At 46.0% G+C, this 19750-nt stretch overlaps 1 protein-coding gene across 1 annotated transcript in view; it reads right to left on the reverse strand.

Moving 5' to 3' along the window:
• Positions 1–19750, reverse strand: part of PKD1L3 (polycystin 1 like 3, transient receptor potential channel interacting) — a 1100724-nt gene that overhangs the window by 61955 nt on the left and 1019019 nt on the right. The window contains exon 29 of the mRNA XM_086945530.1: positions 1328–1429. Within this exon, the coding sequence (XP_086801656.1) occupies positions 1328–1429 (102 nt within the window). The remainder of the gene's footprint in view (positions 1–1327; positions 1430–19750) is intronic.

The following is a 19750-nucleotide window of genomic DNA, read 5'->3' on the forward strand; positions in this document are numbered from 1 at the left end:
CATTGTCGCCTCCACCCCCTCCCGAGACCTATGGGGTGTGGATCTTTTAAAAAACAAGTGAGATTATTATGTCTTGCACATTTGTTTAGATTGTGATTTACAGGCTAGCACCTTTGGCCGTATTTTCATGGCCTATTGATCGCTAATCCCTTGTGTTGTATAACGAGCCACCCTGTCACGTGGTTTATGATCTTTTGCCGTAGTGCATGTTCACACGCCTGTAATGCCCCCCTTGGCAACCGTACAGCGTTTTTTGCACTAATTTCATAACCTATGGCACCTGGATCACCTCCAGATCTATATACAGCACCCCACTGCAGAGACCAACCTTGCAAGAAACCTTTTACTCATAAAGCATAATATATATGTTGTGTCTTACATGTTTGTATGTCTTTTTATCTCTACAGACTACACAGGTTCCTCGTATTTGAGGTAATTCCCACAACTTGTGGTTTGTTTTTCTTGCACCTATTTTTACACTAATTTCTACTTTTTTAACTTTCACGTCCTTTGGTCAGGGTGGGCCTTAGCGCGCCCATACCGCCGAGGTACACGCAACACGGTCCTGAAGAATGCACGGATAATCACACACTTAGAAGGGCAGAAACATGTTGACCCCACCATAAAGTGGAAACTTCCAACATAATCTTTGGTAGTTCTCCCACACATATCTTTTAATCCATGTCGAGCTGACCAGTGAATACATTTTTTGTTTGGGACAGCTTAGACATTTTTAAATCATGTTTTTTCACATCACTGTCACAACAACCAGCTCCGCAGTAACCTGGCGTTGTAGCACACCAGGGAGGCATTCGGCTTCTCCTGGTGGGCCCGATGATGAAGCATGTCACCAACCAGGTTGGTGAGTGAGGGCTTCCATACAATCCCTAGGAGATTTCCAATGTGCTCTCTAAAGGGATACCTCTTTCTAGTCTCTGCTTAGTGTCCATACACAATTCCCTTTGCGCATGACACTCTTTAACCTTACAGTGAATGTTAAAATAGATAACATTTCTTGCTGCTTAATTTCAATGTGCTAGCCAACATATGAATTACTTCTAACGAAAGCACATGCAATCTAAGGATGAAATGGGGAGTTCAATTAAGGGTGTAAAACATCTAAGTTCTCTTTCTGTAAATCTCGGTTGCAGCATAGGATAAAATGCTGTCATGTTTTGACTTCATCGAATATCGTAGTCTTTGACATAACACAACCCAGACGCATCTCATTTTTAGAAGGCATAAGTTAATTAGTTCTTGTATACTAAGCAATTCATTGCACACACACTGGTAGAGTGTGGGATGAAGGGTGTGGGTCTTCACATACCTCCTCGTAGTTGAATATTCCAATCATAAGGCTGACTATGGTCACCGCTGTGTTGAAAAAGCTTCTGTAGTTGTAGATACACCATCCAAACAGCAGGTTACACTACGGGCAAAATGGAGAGACAGATTATATGCAAGGGAGGAAAAGGCATTATTGGGCTGCTAGAGGAAAATAAAGGATACTTAAGAGAGAGGTCCTTCAGAAACAAAAGGGTCGAACAGCAAAGAAGAAATGCTCTAGAAAACAGTGGGCAGTTGAGGTAATTTGAGCTAAGGTAAAATGGTTAAACAGGAAGCTAGACCGATACATACTATGGGTGAATGAAAAAACGGCAAAAGTCAGCATTAGAGATAGAGGTGGCAGAGGTAGGAGCACATCGGAGAGACCGACTGAGACAAAAACAAAACTTAAAGGATAGTAAAGTCAAAGTATTAAGGAAGGCAAAGGAGAGCGACCCAGGGAGGTACACAAGCACAACAATAATGTATTAAATAGTCGAGAATGTAGCAAGTATGAAAGCAACACATAAGTCAGCAAGAAGGAAAATTCAAACAGGACACCAGTGAGAGAATTGGGAAGTGCCAAAGGAAAACCCCTAGCGATCTCATAAAAAAATACTCAAACAACAGAGATCGGGCCTCAAACAAAATACATAAGGGAGCGAATAAAAAAAACAGAAAAAGGAAGAGACACAGAATGAAAGTGACAAAAGAGACAGCCATTTGTGAACATGTGAGAAAATAATAATGGAATTTTCTGAAATGTTGTGAGAATGCTCAAATTAAAAGAAGCCATCAGAGCGGGGTTAGAAAATCAGCAATGGAAAACCTTGTGACTACTTACCTAAGATCCTCATAGAATTACTCTTCCTCAGCACAGACTTAACAGCATGAGAGCGAGTCAAGTCTAGGAAAGAGGCAACCACGTTGGACCCATGAATTCAAATATTTTTTATACTTTCCTGTGACATAGAACCACAGAATATATGATATTGGGAGATTTTAATTTCTATCTGGAAGAGCAGGATAACCATGAAACCATTCAACTTACTGCTGACCTCTTAACTCTAGGACTTCGTCAACTGGTAAAGGGAACTACTCATCAGGCGGGACACCCATTAGATGGCCTATTTACCAACAACCCTGATATATGTGTACTCGATACGCTTCCCCTCACATGGTCAGATCATAGGGCTATTATCTTTGGGATACACACCCGGTCTATTAATCCTCCCCCCTCCAGGCCACGAACAAGTACAGGGGCTCGTTCCTGGAAGAATGTGGACATTCCTCAGATGTCAGATCTTCTGGCACTATCCCGTCCTATGGGAAGAGGCAACCCTGCTCTATCAGCCTCCGATTTCCAAGATTGGATTCGGAATGCTGCTGATCAAGTGGCCCCGGAGAAGTGTACGAGACCCAACCGAACAACTCCGTCGGCGGCCTGGTACACCGAAGAACTTAGGCTCCATCGACAGCATTGTAGGAACCTAGAAAGGCGTTGGAGGAAATTCTATTGCCCCATAGCCAAGCAATCCTATAAGGATGCCCTTACAATATATAAAAGGGCGATCACGGCTCGAAAAAGTGCCTTTTTCTCTGCTCAAATAGAGAATGCCAAGAACTCCGCAAGAGAACTGTTTTCAGTCGTCACCACACTGTCCACTCCTCCCACTGGACCCGGGGTTGAACCTTCTCAGACCTTCTGTAATGCTCTGTCCACCTTTTTTACTACCAAGGTGGCAGACATATATTCATCTTTTGAGGGGGACATAAGGACCAAACCCAGAGTCTGTGTTAGGGATGAATCAACCTTAGATCATGATTACGATCTTTTTTTCTTCTTTTGCCTCCATCACACAAGACCACATCAGTAGTCTCATTTCCACCATTAAGTCTGGTTCCCCCTTGGACCCTTGCCCTCCCTCTGTGATGGCTAACCTAAGCGAAGTGATCTCGCAACCACTTATGGAAATCTGCAACACTGCATTTCAAACTGGTCATTATCCAACCCCATGGAAGAAAGCGGTGGTTAAACCACTCTTGAAAAAACCCTCCCTGGATCCCACAGCTGTGGCCAGCTACAGACCAATTGCGTGTCTCCCCTTTCCTGCCAAAATTTGCGAATCTCTGATGAACAAACAACTCTCGGAGTTCGTCGACACTCACCAACTTCTCGACGAAACGCAGTTTGGTTTCAGGAATGGGCACGGAACCGAGACCGCTTTAATAAAGGCCTCAGATGAGATCAGAGCCATCATGGACCAGGGAGGTGTGGCCGTCCTGATCCTCTTGGATTTGTCTGCGGCCTTTGACACGGTCGACCATGCTATTTTGATCGACCGTGTCGCAGCCCTGGGGATAAACGGCATGGCCAGGGATCTCATTTCATCTTTCCTGGCCAACCGTACCCAGACAGTGAAGTTGGGTGATTTCTACTCTCCTGTCTCTGCACTCCCCTGTGGAGTCCCACAGGGCTCCTCGCTAAGTCCTACGCTATTTAATATCTATGTAGCGGACTTAGCGAGGATAATAAAGGCCCATGGACTGCGACTTACGTCGTACGCAGACGATACCCAACTGGTCCTGGCAATCCACAAGGACGGCCCAGTGGTGGCAGCCAATTTCCAAAAAGCCATGCTTGCGGTTAGCACCTGGATGGCCTCCAACTGTCTGAGGCTTAACTCGGATAAAACCGAGATTATGACTTTCGGTAAGCTCTCTCCGGAATGGTCCTTCATCTGGTGGCCTGTCCAGCTGGGCTCTCCACCCGTCCCGGTAGAGAAGGTTAGAAATCTGGGGGTTATTTTTGATAGCAAGTTGTCTTTCAGCCTTCATGTCAACAAGGTTGTGTCATCTGCGTTATTTATCTTAAAGAAAATCAAGAAATTACTGCCCTACCTCCCTACCTCAGCTGGGAATTGACTATGGGAACGCCCTTTTTTTAAACACTCAGCAACATGTCATAGCGAAACTGCAGTCCATACAAAATGCGGCTGCAAGGATTCCTCTTGACATCCCCCGTCGCCAGTCCACTACTCTTGCCATTCGTCACCTACATTGGCTAAAAGTAGAGAACCGAATTAAATTTAAGGCCCTCTGCATTGCCTATAAGGCAATACAGGGTGTCGGGCCTAGATTTCTGACAGAAGCGTTTCAGCTGTACATCCCCAAGAGGCAGCTTAGATCTGCCAACACCTGCCTTCTTCCAGTGCCTCGCACAAGAACTGTTACATGGGGAGATAGGTGCTTCTTGGTGGTCACACCCAAATTGTGGAATCTGCTGCCGTTGGCGATTAAAACTGCCCCCAATCTGATGAGCTTCCGTAGGCTATTAAAAACATGGTTGTTTAACCAGTAAGCTGCTGTTTGATCGCTCTTAGCCCCTTATGCGCCGAGACACCTCCGGGTATTTGTATGCGCAATAAAAATCTCGAAAATAAATAAATAAATATCCACCTAGAAGTCCACTTTATAATACACGAGCAGGACAAAAATGGTCAATAAGAGATCTGCAGGAGGGTGGGAGTAAGGGAAACTAAGATTGGGAAGGATGGCAGGACCAAGGTTAATTATAACTTCTGGTAACCTGAGCATTATTGATTTATCCCTCTTAATCATCCCAGTCCTTACAGATTGAGGAATTTTTCTAGTATTGCCAAGTCTTCAACTGGCACCCATGAGCGATCTCTCACATGCCATGCTCTTCTTAGGACCCTCAGCGGAGCTCTCTTACTAATGTGCCTCTTAGGAAGTTAAGCAAATATTTGATGAACCATCAAGCCTGCAACCACATGCCAACAACACTTTCAGTCATTGTTTTGGAATAACAAAACCATCTTAAGATAGAAGCACCATGTCACCAATGGCCACACAAAATACCACAGTACTACAAGGCCCTAAATCCACAACTGTGGTATATCTGGCGTGATAATACCAGTTCTGTGCCTGCTGACCATAACGAATAGTCAACCATGATTCCACTAAAAGACAGACATAGTTAGGGAGACAGCCAATGTAAAATATCAAAATGAGACCAAGGCAGACAAAAAAAAAAGAAAAAGGGATCAAAAGGACTGTAAAACATTTAATTACCGTAACAAAAAGTCTATGGTATAAAATAAGGTTGAACAGAAAGAACATTGTCGAGTGCCATTGCGCATTACTCTGGAACTCAGGAGAGCTACATATGTCAAGCTTGCAATCCAGGCAGCACCACATTCCTAAGGAAAGTGATTGGGAATAAAGCAGGAATGAGAATCGTATTGTACATGCGCCAGCAAACCTGAATCCACATAGAGAAGCTAGAAAGTCATTTCTGCCCTCCTCAAGGACAATCCTTGAACAACAGGAATTTCATTCATTTGCATTGGTCTGTGGTTGCTTGCATTCTAGTTTAGAGGGGATCCAGTCTGACAGTTTGGGCTGGACTATTCCTATTGGAACCGGACAAGGCTAATTTGAAAATCAGTGGTTTGAATCTGAAATTGTATGGTGGCCAAAAGATGATGGACTGGAATAGGGCCCAGAGTAATTACCAGTAGCTGAGATTAATTTAACCAGACCACTATCACTTGTGTGTTTATCTGTACTATAGGAAGACCACACGCCGAACGTCCTTTAAACAGAACATCATGTTTATCGGAGACATCAACATGATCAGTTGTAGTATTACAAAAACACCAATTCCACCAGAATCCGAGTTTGGTACATAATCACTAACTGAATCAAACATTGAGAACTTCCACTCGCCAAATAAAGCTTCGCATCCACAATGTCCACTGCCTACCCAATGAGACTTCGGACTGACAAATTAATTGTACACTCTAAAGCAAACAAACTTTTAAAAAAATGTTTTTATTTATTACTTGAAAACCAAAACAATAATCAGCAGGTATATCTCACATAGCATCCGTAGAATACAGTAGATGGCAATCATAATTGGTAAGGATACAGAGTTTGCATTATTGCAATATTCCTTCGTGAATCCCCTGTCCCCATCTCCCCCGCAGAAATTATATCTTATGTCCCTTGAGTAGCAAACACACTTTTTAAGGTTTTTTGCCATATCCCAGCCACACACATTCACCACAGTTGTGAGATCGGAACTCAGGCATCTTACACAAATGTCTCCAGCCTATGTTGTGACTTCACCCTGTGGCCCGCAATGATGGGCATATCACTATTATATTGGAATCAGACTACTTTCAGCCAGTTTGAAGAGCAGAGTAGGCAGCATTTTACCTAACAACTCAGAAGGCGAGCAATCAGTGTTGCTTATGTCACACAATATGTCCAAAACATTTTACTTAGGAAACCCCTTCTATCCAAAGCACACACCACTATAGTTTATATTACTTACATAGGATCTTATTCATGCATCCCACCAACTCATTAGGTTGAGGTTTGTACATTGATTGACCCTCTCTTGTGAAGAAGACCTCTGTCAGCTAGAAACGTACACATATCATAGAGAAGTTAGTTAATCAATAAACAACAACAAAAGAGTGACTATAGTACAACCAGGGAACACCTGGTTAAAGAAAACAGTGAAGGGCAAAAAACAGTGTTTGTAAAAGAACCTTACTCACTGACCTGGTCGGTGACATGCTTCATCATAGGGTTCCACCAGAGAGGCCGAATGCCTCCCTGGTGTACTTCAACGGCTGGTTTACAGCGGAGCAGGATGTTCAAGTGCGTGTGTGCGTGATTGTGAAAAAGAACGTGAAATTAAAAGGTATCTGGTTCTAGCCTATCAACTAGTTTATTAAAGGCTAACCAATGACCGTTAAAATAAGTGAGACGGATGTAGACTAGCTTGTTAGTGTAGCCAGTAACATCCGATTTTAGTGTGTAAAATTGGTCAACATGTTTCTGCTTGTTTAGGCTATTAGCTAAGAATTCTTCAGGACCTACTGTGTGTTCCACAGCGGTATGGATTACGGAGTTTTACAGGTAAGTAAACATATAAATAAAAAAAAATGAATTTCGTTGCGTGCACTGCATCACCAAATGCGATGCAGTGAGCGCAACAAAATTCATTTTATTTATTTATATGTTTACTTACCTGTAAAACTCTGTAATCCATACATTACTACCCCGCCCCCCCCCCCCACCCTGCCCCTCCCCCTCTCTACGTCACCGCCTTGCAGGTCATCCCACTACCGACCGCGGCTGAAGGTACTGAGCCCGTAATGCAATTATAAAACAAAATATTGCAGCTGAGCACACGTTTTTATTTGTTTTTATTGGAAGTGAGAATGTTGTTAGTGTGTTTTAAAAATGCACCATTGTTGTGATGTATTTTTAAAATGCAAGCTCAACAAAAATCTCACTTCTAATCAAAATAAATGAAAACGTATGCTCAGCTGCAATTGTATTTTTATAATTGCATGAAGGGTGCAGTACCTTATGTGGCTTATAGAGGTCCCTTTACAACTCCACAAGGACACCTAGTAGCAGCCTGCGGTACTGCACCCTTTCCTTGGTTTGTGGTCTTTGTTTCATTACTTATGCTACTGTTGAGACATTGTTTGTGAACAAAAAAATGTAACAAACATTATTTTCTACACAAAGACAGATAGGGAATAGCAAATCTGGTGCAGGGGTTCTGCCGTGCAGGTAGCATTGTGATATGGGGGGCATTTTACTCAAGAAGAGCGCACTGTAAGGTACCAACGATTATGCCACCACCAGAGATAACCACATCATACAGGGGAGGGGAATTTGCAGTACTGTGCCTCTGTGGGGAGCCTTTGGTACGAGAAGCTGGCTGGGAAGCCATATTCCTGGCAGAGGGCATTTTCTGTTGGGAGAGCTCAGCAGCCTATATGTTAAAGGGAGTAATGGCTGCTGCTGATTGAGCTCCTCCTGTGCCTCTAAGGGGATGCTCCCTGCACCTCTTCCGCTGTTTGTGTTAGGATTGGGGGAGGACAGCTCAGGTAGGCAGTAAACAGTGCAGTTATTGGAGCTCAGTGGCCATGCTGGAGGGAGCAGCCCAAGTGCGGAGAGAGCAGCTTGGACACTGGAAGCCAACTGAGGGACCTCCCACATTCCTCATCGCCATTTTCATTGTTTTAAAAACATGTGGGTGAGCCATACAGCACAAAAGAAAGGTGCGCGGCTGCCATTGTAATAGATTAAGTGCGGTGCAGAATTAAACAAAAAGAAAAGAACGTTGGCTTGGAATGGAAACGCGAGCTCTGCGACTTGCAGGTTTTAAAAAACATGTGGTTGAGCCGTGAAGCACGAAAGAAAGTCATACGGGTGCAATTGTAAAAGATTAAACACTGCATTGGAAATAATAAAAAATATTTAAAAAATAGAAAGGTGGCATGCAATGGGAATGCAAGCTCCACCGCTTATAGGGTTTTTATAAAAACATGTGGTCGAGCTGCCATTGTAAAATTTTATGGGAACGAGAGCTTTGCGCCAGCATCGCAAGCTAAGGAAGTGAAATTAAACAAATGAAAAACACTACAAGCACAGACTAAGGAAGTGAAATGAAAGAATGAAAGAAATAAAAAAAATACCACAACTTCAATTATAAGAACAACATGTTGGGGAAGTGCTTAGCTGTCGTGCCTGCAATCCCAGCTACGACGACGATAAAGTGATTAACAACAGAGTGTTCACTAATAGTTAATGAAACATACAGGGGAAGGACATATGTAAGAGGAGTTATCCTTATGGAAGGTTACAACAGGAGAGAAGGAGGTACTAAGGAGGGACTAACAAACAAATAAACAAATGAAAAAGAAGCATTTTCAAAAGACACTCAAAGGAGCCAAAAAAACACGGAAGGAACATAGATGGAGCTTGAAGCCCATATCCTGAATACAGCATGTCTAGAACGGACATCGCAAGCGCTGCCTAGGAGATACCTAAAAAAGGCTGGGAACCATCCAAAGACCATTGGGAAGGTGACTGCATCACTGACAGTACATCAGAATCCACCTCGGCCTGATACAGGAAGGTTAAAGGGCAGGACCAGCAGGATAAGGAAGAAAATGATGGCTGACCTGACCCGAACCAGGTCAAATGATATGCTGTGACATGCAGGTCATGAAGAAAGCATAGGCCAGAGGCAGGGGTGGAGGATTGTGAACACCGCTTCCTAGATTCACCCCAAAGAAGGAAGGGGGTAGGGCAGGGTGATGATCTAGTTACATCACTGCCTACTAGTTCTGACCAGCCTGAAGCAGACAGAGCAAGGTCTATCAGCAGCACTATGAGGCTGGTTGGGATGAGAAGAGAGAGTGCCCGGGGAAGAGGGCAGAACGTTCTACAGGAGGGAACAAAAATTCAGCTTTTGTCTTCTGGGTTGAATAAAAGAGGGGGTTAGCAATCAATCTGACCTATACGTTCAAGGGAGAGGTAATAGAAACCGTGGTCAGGCCGATCTAACAGCACCCAAGTACTGCACCAAGATTGGAGAAAGTCATACCATATCCTGAGGGAGAAACGCAGAGGGTGGTTTTGGTAACCCTCTCCCTTTGGAAACAGGTGTGCTGCCGGCCCTCCAGGAGTTGCTAGCAGGGCAGGCCTTGCTCTGAGGGGTATGTGTGGGGGAGCCTGCCTAGGTGAATTGAAGCGAGAGGCCTAGCCATTTCATATGTCCCGTGCATGCCCAGCTGCAGTCTTTACTTTGCTTTGCACATATTACTACACATATGTATTTTTCTTTGTGCTGCTAGGAGAAACACGTTGCTGTTGGCTCCGGGCCACCGGGGATCCCAGGTGCCCGCTCCACGTGGAGACCGGACATTGGGGACCTGCAGTGCACCTGAAAACCCTCTGATCTGTGGGACACCACATCTGTTGAGGAATCCAGTATGGTGTGTGGAAAGGTCAAGAGGGAATGGCAGCAGCTGTGTATGGACCGCTTCACTGGAGCCCGAACAACAAATGCGGTGGGGGTGGAGGAGAGATGCAACTTCCAATGACTGGCGTGGAGCCCTCACGTTCACAAATTCTGGTGGTGGCCGAGGCCTCCAAGCAGGTCTAGGAGCACAAAATGGATGCCATTACCATTGAGGTGAACCTGTTGTGCTCGGATCTCCATTGGGTCTCAGAGTGCTCCAAAGAGACTGAAGGAAAGGTAAAGGTGCTGAAACAGCAGGTCAAGACATTGACAGCCTGGATGCACACCCTGTTGGAGCAGGCTACCCTCTTTGACAGTCTTTTGGAAGATGCAGTGGGCCCGATTCACAGAATGAACTTAAGACTCAATCCTAAACTTACTACTATTTCAGTATTCACAGAAGGCACTTACTCATTTCGGTATTCACAGAAGTTAGTAGTCCTAACTTTAGGACTCCTAAATGCCTTTTGTGAATACCGAAAGCCATAAAATTAGGATTTTTCTCAGTTTAGTAGTAGTAAAGTTAGGACTCCTAACTTTAGGACTCCTAAATGCCTTCTGTGAATACCGAAAGTCTTAAAATTAGGATTTTTATCAATTTAGTAGTAGTAAAGTTAGGACTCCTAACTTTAGGACTCCTAAATGCCTTCTGTGAATACCGAAAGTCTTAAAATTAGGATTTTTATCAATTTAGTAGTAGTAAAGTTAGGACTCCTAACTTTAGGACTCCTAAATGCTTTCTGTGAATACCGAAAGTCTTAAAATTAGGATTATTCTCAGTTTAGGAGTCCTAAAGTTAGGAGTCCTAACTTTACTACTAATAAATTGAGAAAAATCCTAATTCTAAGACTTTCGGTATTCACAGAAGGCATTTAGGAGTCCTGCCTAGGTGGGCTTCTCCACCGACGTTGTCCAAAAATACTGTCAAAGGACAGGTGTGTGATAGATAAGATAGATAGATAAAAAGGCGATTACTTCAGGAATAGTCACAGCATGCAAAAAGGAGATACTACTTTGCCTAGGGTGTGAGACAAAAAGTAGTAATGTAATAACTAGTTTTAATATCATCACACAAAATATAAAAAAGGCTCTCACTAGAACCTGTAAACAAAAAAACCAAGCGAAGTAAGGCTGGTTTAATCCAGCCTGCACTAAAGCACACTCAAAATTAAAAAAAAGCGCTCGGTAAGGATAAAAGAGACAGAGAGGAAATTACCACTCTAAGAAGAGAGTATGCCCTAGTGATGAAAAACAGAAAACAAGAGATAAAAGTTGATTTATGGGAGCGTCTTAAGAAAAGCTCAGAGCTTAAAGATAGCGCTGAGTTCTGGCAAATAGTAAGGTCACCACACCTCACAGGTAAAGAGGATTTACCTTCAATTGATGTTGTAATCACCAATAATGAATGGGTAAATCACTATTCTAATATTTTTGGTCTAGGGCCATCATATAGTATGGAACCAATGGATTCATTGTATCAAGTCACTTATCCATTAAACTTGCATTTCACACATGATGAGGTAAAGAAAGCATTAAAGTCCTCAAAAATAGGTAAGGCCCCGGGGCCAGACGGGGTTCCCGTTGACATATTCAAACACGAGGAAGAACTTTGGTCCCCGCTTTTGACGAATGTTTTAAATGCAACTGTAGAAGAAGGTCTAATAAAATCATGGAAAACCTGCTACAGGCCTATCTCACTCCTGGACTCTCTTGGGAAGGCCGCTGGTCGGATCGTTCTCGAGAGACTCCAGGAGTGGTCAGCTACAAATAATATTATATCAGATATACAGTACGGATTCCGAGAGGGGTTAGGTACTGTAGATCAAGCCTTAAACCTGTCCTTATTGGCAGGAAAGTACTTAGAGGCTAAGGGGAGTGTCTTCCATATGGCGTATGTAGATCTATCCGCAGCCTTTGATTGCGTTATACACTCAAGGCTGTGGAGGATCATTCTCACAATGGGAGTTGATCCTCCTATTGTGGACTTTCTTCGAGAACTCTATACCGGAACAACAGGCAGAGTGCGATTTGGGACAAAGGGCCAATTGACAGAAAGTTTCAGTGTGGAAAAGGGGGTCAGACAGGGATGTGTGCTGGCCCCTTTTTTATTTACCCTTTATACAAACGGCCTTGAGGCCGCCATGCTGGAAGGAAGTAAAGATCTCCCCTCAGTTGGTCGTCGGCAGATACCTGCTTTATTATATGCCGACGACGCGGTCATCCTTGCCAGAACCTCGGTGGAATCACAGCGAGTGTTGGATAAATATTGCGAATTTATGCTGAGTTTGAATCTGTTTTTAAATGTGAAGAAAACTTTTACTATGCATGCGGGGAAAAAGAGTGTCAAACCTAAAAGACTATTTGTGAAAGGAGAAGCGTTGGAGAGAACATCAACTTATCAATACTTGGGAATCGTAATTGATGACAAATTCAAGTGGAAGGCAGCAATCAATGCCAGGAAACTATCCTTTCTAATAGCAACAACGGCACTGAGGTCATTTGCCCAAAAATTGGGGCATAAACCGCCTTTAGAAATGTTAAAAATATATAAGGCCAAATGTGTCAGTACCGCTACTTATGGGGCAGGGATATGGGGGTATGCAAATGTGACTGATTTACAAAAAATAGAAAACTCCTTTTTAAGAACTCTACTCGGGCTACCGAAAAATTCCTCCACATATGCTTGCCATGAAGAGTTGGGCATAGACTATCTAGAGGACATCATAAAAGCCCAGCCTATAATGCTATGGCGCCAAATCTGGGTTACCGAACAGTGCCATCTAACCAGATTCATTATACAAGATATACAGACGCTTGACAATTACAGGAGGATGAAACGGACAGCTTACGTCAAAGCCCTCTTAACAGATATGGGACACAAACATTTCTTTACAGACCCATTATCTTTAAATAACATCTCCAAACTAGAGCTGAGAAAAGCATGTCTTTCACATTTGCGCCAGATACGCCTGCTGAAAGAAATACATAAACCTTCTGTCCAACAGAGTCTACTGGCACAAACTGTGCTGTCCGTTGAACCCTATTTGATGTATAAAATTACTCAATTTGAAAAACTGCTCTTGACACGTTTTAGGTTTAATTTGTTCCACTTAATGGTTTCCTTTCCCATACAGAATGACTGGTCATCAAGATCCTTATTGTGTCCTTGCGATTCCCAATCACAACAGTCAACCATACATACAACTTTATTTTGCAAGTTTTTTGAGGCACCCCGCAGACAATGGCTACTGCCCATATTAAAACACTGGGGCCTACGCCAATGTCGTCCAGCATACTTGGCGTTACAATATCTAGAAAATGAACTAATAGCAAAAGCAATTGCATGTTTTCTGAAATTTTGCATAAGCCACCGCTCTAACCTTTGATATTCAAACGAATGAATTGAGCACAAAGAATCTAAGTAAAAGTCTAGTCACTTTTAAACACTGTGTTTTTATAAATTGTATTTTTAATTCCCGTTCTTTTTTAATTGTTTTTATTAACTGAATCAACGTGTAAAAAATGTATTTTTATGAACTTTTATGGTGTTTCTATCATGAAAACCGAATAAAGTTGTTTTTTTATTTTTTATTGACAGGTGTGTGGAGGGGAGGTGGTTGTTGTGCACAGAGACAACTGGCCAACAGTGGACAGTGGAACGAGGCTGATTATCCTACACAAGGGGCTATACCTCGTGCTGACAGGGATACAAGCACAAATATCCAAGGAATGCTACAACAAACTATACACCAAAAGACCTTTTGCGTAAACGTGCACTTTATAAATTCCCCCAACTACAACTTCATACACTGCAGAAGAGATCACTGAAAAGATGGTTGAGGCCTGTTAGACCTGTCTGGCTTTTTGGCGAAGTCCCTCCTAATTTTTATTTATTTTGTCCCCTTTTTGCCCCTCATACCCTTATTAATTTTTGTGTCTACTGACTTTTTGTAGGTGTTGGCCAGGGGGATAGGTGTTCTTTCTCCCCCTCATAATCTTTTACCTCAGGCCCAGAGGCCTGTTCTGACAGGAAAGTTGGCACCACCTAAAATGGTGGCCACCAACTGCCCTAACTGTCACACACAGAACTTGGCCATAGCCTAACATAGGGCATTCCAGAACCTTCTGGTCCATTCTGGACCACTGAAGGGCAGCCTATATAAGGCGGAATGCGGGGCAGCCATTTTGTCTACCTGTGGAAGTCAGCTGGAGGACAGGCTGTGGCTAAGGGTGGGAAAAGGTTAGACATAGGGTTGACCTCCTGGACTGGGAAGCTGCCTTACTGATCCACCCCACTACTCCCCTTTTAGTTACTTGTTCTGGCCCCGCTGTGGGAAGTTACTGGAGACCCTGGGCGCCTAGCTTGCCCCTTGTCTAAATAATATAGGGGAAGTCTTCAGGAGAAGGAGACTGCAGTGCTGCGGTGCGCAGTCCTCTGCCCAGCAGAGAGAGAGAGGCTCTTCTTGAGCAGTGTCCAGTAGAGGTAGGGGTAAATCCTTGTGGTCCCTTTCCCCCCCCTCGTGCAGTGGACATCTGTATTCTGCCACTGGCTGCCGTGACTTTCTTTAGTGGCAGACCCTTTTCCCCCCCCAGAGTTCATCACTTACTGGCTGGGCGAAATCGAGTGGTGGAGAGGAGCCATCCTTGAAAGAGGCGGAAGCCGAGCAAGGCTGAGTAAAGTGACCCCCAAGCCTGCTCTGATAGAATAGCGCTGGATTAGCGCTGAGGTCGCTGGAACTGTGAGGAGAGGTAGCGAGGCCGTCGCTGGACGCAGGCGCCGTCCTGTGAGGAATTCCCTGGTCCCCGTGGGTGAGAAGAGTGAGGGCGTAGTGTTTTTGCCAGGCGCCAGCGCGCACATTTCCCACTGAACCGGGGACAGCCTTGTAGGAGGGGCCGAGGACTGAGCAGGTCCGGTGTGGAGTCGCTTTACCCCCGCGCATGCGCGGAAGAGGCCGTGTGTGAAGAAGTCGACGACGTCCGCGTCTGAGGAGAGCCGAGAGAAGGAGGCGGCTTGGACGAGCGCCAAGGGACAGATCCTAACGGTGAGGAGCAGCCCTGTTGCGAGGCTGCCTCCCCGTGTCAGCGCTTCGGTCCTGCTCTGGGAAGGTCTCCGCTCCTCTGTGAGGGAGCGAGGAGGCCGAGTAGGAGGGGAGAAGCGTCTTCAAGCCCAGAGGGTGAGCGGAGGATCCGCCTGCTGCCTGCTCACACAAGTAAGCCGGTAAGAGTGAGGGGTGGCGAGGGAGAGCTAGTTAGGCCTCCCGCTCGTCTGTCTTCTTCCCCTCACAGGGCAGCACTGACAACGAAGAGGGGGTGTAAGGCCTGAGAGAAACGAGTGGCCTAACAGACCCAAGACTAATTGATTCCAGAAGCCTGACTTGTTCTAAGGGGTAAAAGAAAGTACAAGGCCTCATAGAACTCCAGGCTCTTGTCAGTGCCTAACAGTTTGCCCCCCAGGGTGGAATAGAGGCTCTAAGGAGCAAAAGCCAAGTACAATGCATCTTTAACTGGTCTAAGAAAGCATAAAGGTTACCTGCCAGTCATTGTGATAGTGCTTGTTTAAATGCAATGAACTATTGGAATTAACTGGAAACTTACATTGCAGATTAAATGTGTTATTGCTAATGCTGGGACCAGTTGTAGAGTATAGGTCAAATGTAGAAACTATGCCTAATTAAATGTTAGAAACGCTAGTAATGCAAAGTTGTTGATTTAGGCTAGCACCTTGGCAGAGACTGAATTAACTTCCTGATTGATAAGAATTGTGCTTTCATCTCCAAAAGGAAATCTGCATAGGATGTCAATTTAGTAATTGTGAAAGTCTAAGGGGATTTACAAATTGAATGTATTGCGTTGAAATTCTCTTTCCACAGACAAACAAGTGTTATAATTTCTTCTGAACTAAGTGTAAATTTTCTTGTGTGAATACTGAGAGCTAAGCCAGAGAGAATCTTATTTTTATAAAGCAGTAGGTATTTTCCCACATTTTTGGTGTAGTGTTTTCTTCTTGAGTGCTATTGCGTGGAATTACTTTTGGGTGGTCTGCAACCTTTACACTGTGCCTCTGATATGCTAGTCTTGCCCTAGGCCAGGCTACCCAGTTCCAACATATTGGTGCCTAGCGGTGGGATCCGGACTTGGTTGCAGCTACTCACTAGTAATTTGACGTAATACACCAAACCTACACCAGGAGTTTTCTCCTTGCGGCCCTCCCAATTTGTCTTTTTGATTTTTCCAAATTTATTCCTGGTGGTGGGTGGAGTTGGCTTTAGGTTGCCCTTGCAACTCTGAAATTTCTGGTGTGTATCTAGGTTTGCCTGACTCACAATGGAGTTCGCTGTGGAAAACCTAGAGGTCTATTCCGTGTCACAATTGAAAATGTTCTGCCAACAAATGGGGGTATTTTTCAAACATGGTGCCAGGAAGGGGGAGCTCCAGACCAGTCTTAGGGCTTGGGTGGAGGCACACCAAGGAAAGAAGGAGGAGGATGAAGAGGCCGACCAGGACACGGTGGGGGAGGTAGAAGAGTTATTCCGCCATGAGGGGGAAAACTTACTCACAGGACCAGTGTCCTACTCCAGAAGGGGCAGTAGCATCTCTGGGGGAAGCCTAACGGAAGCCGAGCTCACCGATAGGAGGGAGAAAAGACAGTTAAGGTGGGAGTTGGCTAAGTTGGAGCAGGAGAAAGAGGAGAGGAGGATGGCCCACGAGTTTAGACTGAAGGAACTGGAGCTCCAAAGTCTGCGTCGGGGGTCCTCTCCTAGTAGGAATGGTGGCAGCGAACCAAAGGAGTCAGCCAGGGAGACCAAACCCTATATACCAAAGGACCTGATAGCGAGCTTCAGTCAGGGGGATGATGTAGCTAAGTGGCTGGCCGCTTATGAGGTTTCTCTGAGGGTTCATGGAGTGCAGGAGAAGCACTGGGGGGGTAGTTTGTATAAGTACATGCCTCCTGCTGGTCGGGACACCTTGCTGGCCCTGGATCCAGAGGAACAGACAAACTACCCCACCATGAAGCTGGCGTTGTTAAGGAAGTTCGGGCTCACCCCAGAAAGGTACCAACAGAAGTTCAGGGGGAGCCACAAGTTGAGCACTCAGAACTGGGTGGACTTCCTTGACTACGCCAGAAAGGCCTTAGAGGGTTGGGTCAAGGGCAGTGAGGTAAAAGATTATGAGGGGCTGTACGATCTATTTTTGAGAGAACACCTCCTCGAGAAATGTTTTCCCGAGCTGCGCCAACACCTGGTGGACAGCAAGCTGACCAATCCCCGGAAGCTTGCAGAGGAGGCGGACATCTGGACAAGTACCCGGGTGTCCTCCAAGGGGACTGGAGGGGAATCTCAAAAAGCCGGACAGGGCGCCCCCCAGAAGAAGGAGGGGGGAGAGAAAAAGAAAGAGTTCTCTAAAGGTTCCCAAAATAACTTCCAAGGGAAGGGAGCAGGTTTCACCCCTAGGGCAAACCCGCCCCGGAACCCTAATCCTGGCCAAAGCCAGCAGCCCAGGGTTCTCTACTGTTTTGAATGTGGTGGTGTTGGACATTATAAGGGGGATGTCAGATGCCCAAAGAGACCACCCCCTCCCACCGGAGGAAAGTCACCGGGAGTAGCTAGTGTAGCGCTCGGGGAGGAGTTGCCCTTAGATAAGGGGGGTGAGTGGGCGGGTGTCACCTTAGTGTCCCTGGGAGAGCGGGAGATGGTGCCAAAGATCCAGGTGCCCCCAAATACTACAAAGTAAGGGCAATGGGTTACCATCAATGGCCAGAGAGGGGAGGCTCTGAGAGATACAGGAGCCAGCATGACTATGGTGAGAAGTCAGCTGGTGTCTCCAGAGCAGGTTGTTCCTAATGTACTCCACCCCGCCGCGATGGCTGACGGCAGAATGGGCCACTATCCAGTGGCTGAGGTTCCCTTTGAGTGGGAGGGGGTTGCAGGTTCACTTCGAGTTGCCGTAAGCCCTGCCGTGCCAGTCGATTGTCTGTTGGTGAATGACATGGAACATAACACTTGGAGAGAGGTGGAATACCGGACGCATTCTGCGATGCTGGGTACACCTGACTGGGCCTGTGTCAGCACACGGTCTGCGACTGCCCGGAGAGGGAGTTCGCCTGGGTTGGAGCCTGGAACAATGGCCCAACCCGCTGCTAAGAAGGGACAGACCCGGAGACAGAGAAAGCCTGCTCCGGTGACACACCCCATGAGACAGATCGGCCACCTGCGGTGGTGGACCAGGAGTCCGTGGAGGGGGAAGTAGACTCTCTGGAGGATTTACCCATCCCTGCGGAGTGGCATGTGGAGGGAGGTCCTACCAGAGAGGAATTCTGTAAGGGGCAGAGGGAGTGCCCCACCCTTGAGGGACTGAGGCGACAGGCTGAAGCCCAAGCAGCAGGTGATGTTACGGGACATTACCATATTTACTGGGAGGATGGACTCCTCTACAGTGAACCCAAGGTACCCTTGCCTGGTTCATCAAGGGCCTTGGTAGTCCCGCAACAGTACCGAGCCTTTCTTTTGGAATTGGCTCATGCCATACCCCTGGCAGGACACTTAGGCCAGGACAAGACCTTTGCACGGCTTGTCCTCCACTTTTACTGGCCTCAGATGAAAGTGGCGTCCAACACATACTGTCGGACATGTGTAACCTGCCAGGCCAGTGGGAAAACAGGGGTGAAGCTAAAGGCTCCCCTGGAACCACTTCCAGTCGTTAGCACACCCTTTGAGAGGGTAGGCATCAACATTGTAGGGCCTTTGGATCCACCAACAACAGCTGGTCACAGGTTTATCCTGGTTCTGGTGGATCATGCCACACGGTACCCAGAGGCAATACCTCTGAGGACAGTCACTGCACCTGTAGTGGCGAGAGCCCTAATGGGAATCTTTACCCGAGTGGGATTTCCCAAAGAAGTTGTGTCTGACAGGGGAACCAACTTCATGTCAGCGTATATGCGGGCAATGTGGAAGGAGTGTGGAGTGACCTACCGGTTCACCACTCCTTATCACCCCCAGTCGAATGGACTGGTTGAGAGGTTTAATAAGACCTTGAAGGGCATGATCAGAAGTCTGCCCGAGAGCCTGCGGAGGAAATGGGATGTCCTCCTACCCTGTTTACTCTTTTCCTACAGGGAAGTGCCCCAGAAGGGAGTGGGCTTCAGCCCCTTTGAGCTTCTGTATGGGCACCCTGTACGCGGTCCTCTCAGCCTGGTGAAGGATGGTTGGGAGAAGTCTCCCAGGAAACCCCCCCCAGGATGTGGTGAGCTATATGCTGGCCTTCAGGAGCCAAATGGCAAAGTTGTGGAAGCAAGCTTCTGACAACTTGGAGGCCAGCCAGGCAGTCATGAAGGAGTGGTATGACCACAATGCTCACCAGGTGGAATTGGAGCCTGGACAGAAAGTGTGGGTGATGGAGCCTGGAGAGCTTAGCGCCCTCCAGGATCGCTGGACAGGCCCCTTTGAGGTGTTGGAGAAGAAGGGTAAGGCCACATACCTGGTGGACCTTAAGACCCCTCGACAGCCCCTACGGGTGCTGCATGCCAACCGACTCAAGCCCCACCATGAGAGGCCCGAGGTC

This window comes from Lissotriton vulgaris, chromosome 12, assembly GCF_964263255.1.
Source record: "Lissotriton vulgaris chromosome 12, aLisVul1.2, whole genome shotgun sequence".
Classification (NCBI taxonomy): domain Eukaryota; kingdom Metazoa; phylum Chordata; class Amphibia; order Caudata; family Salamandridae; genus Lissotriton; species Lissotriton vulgaris.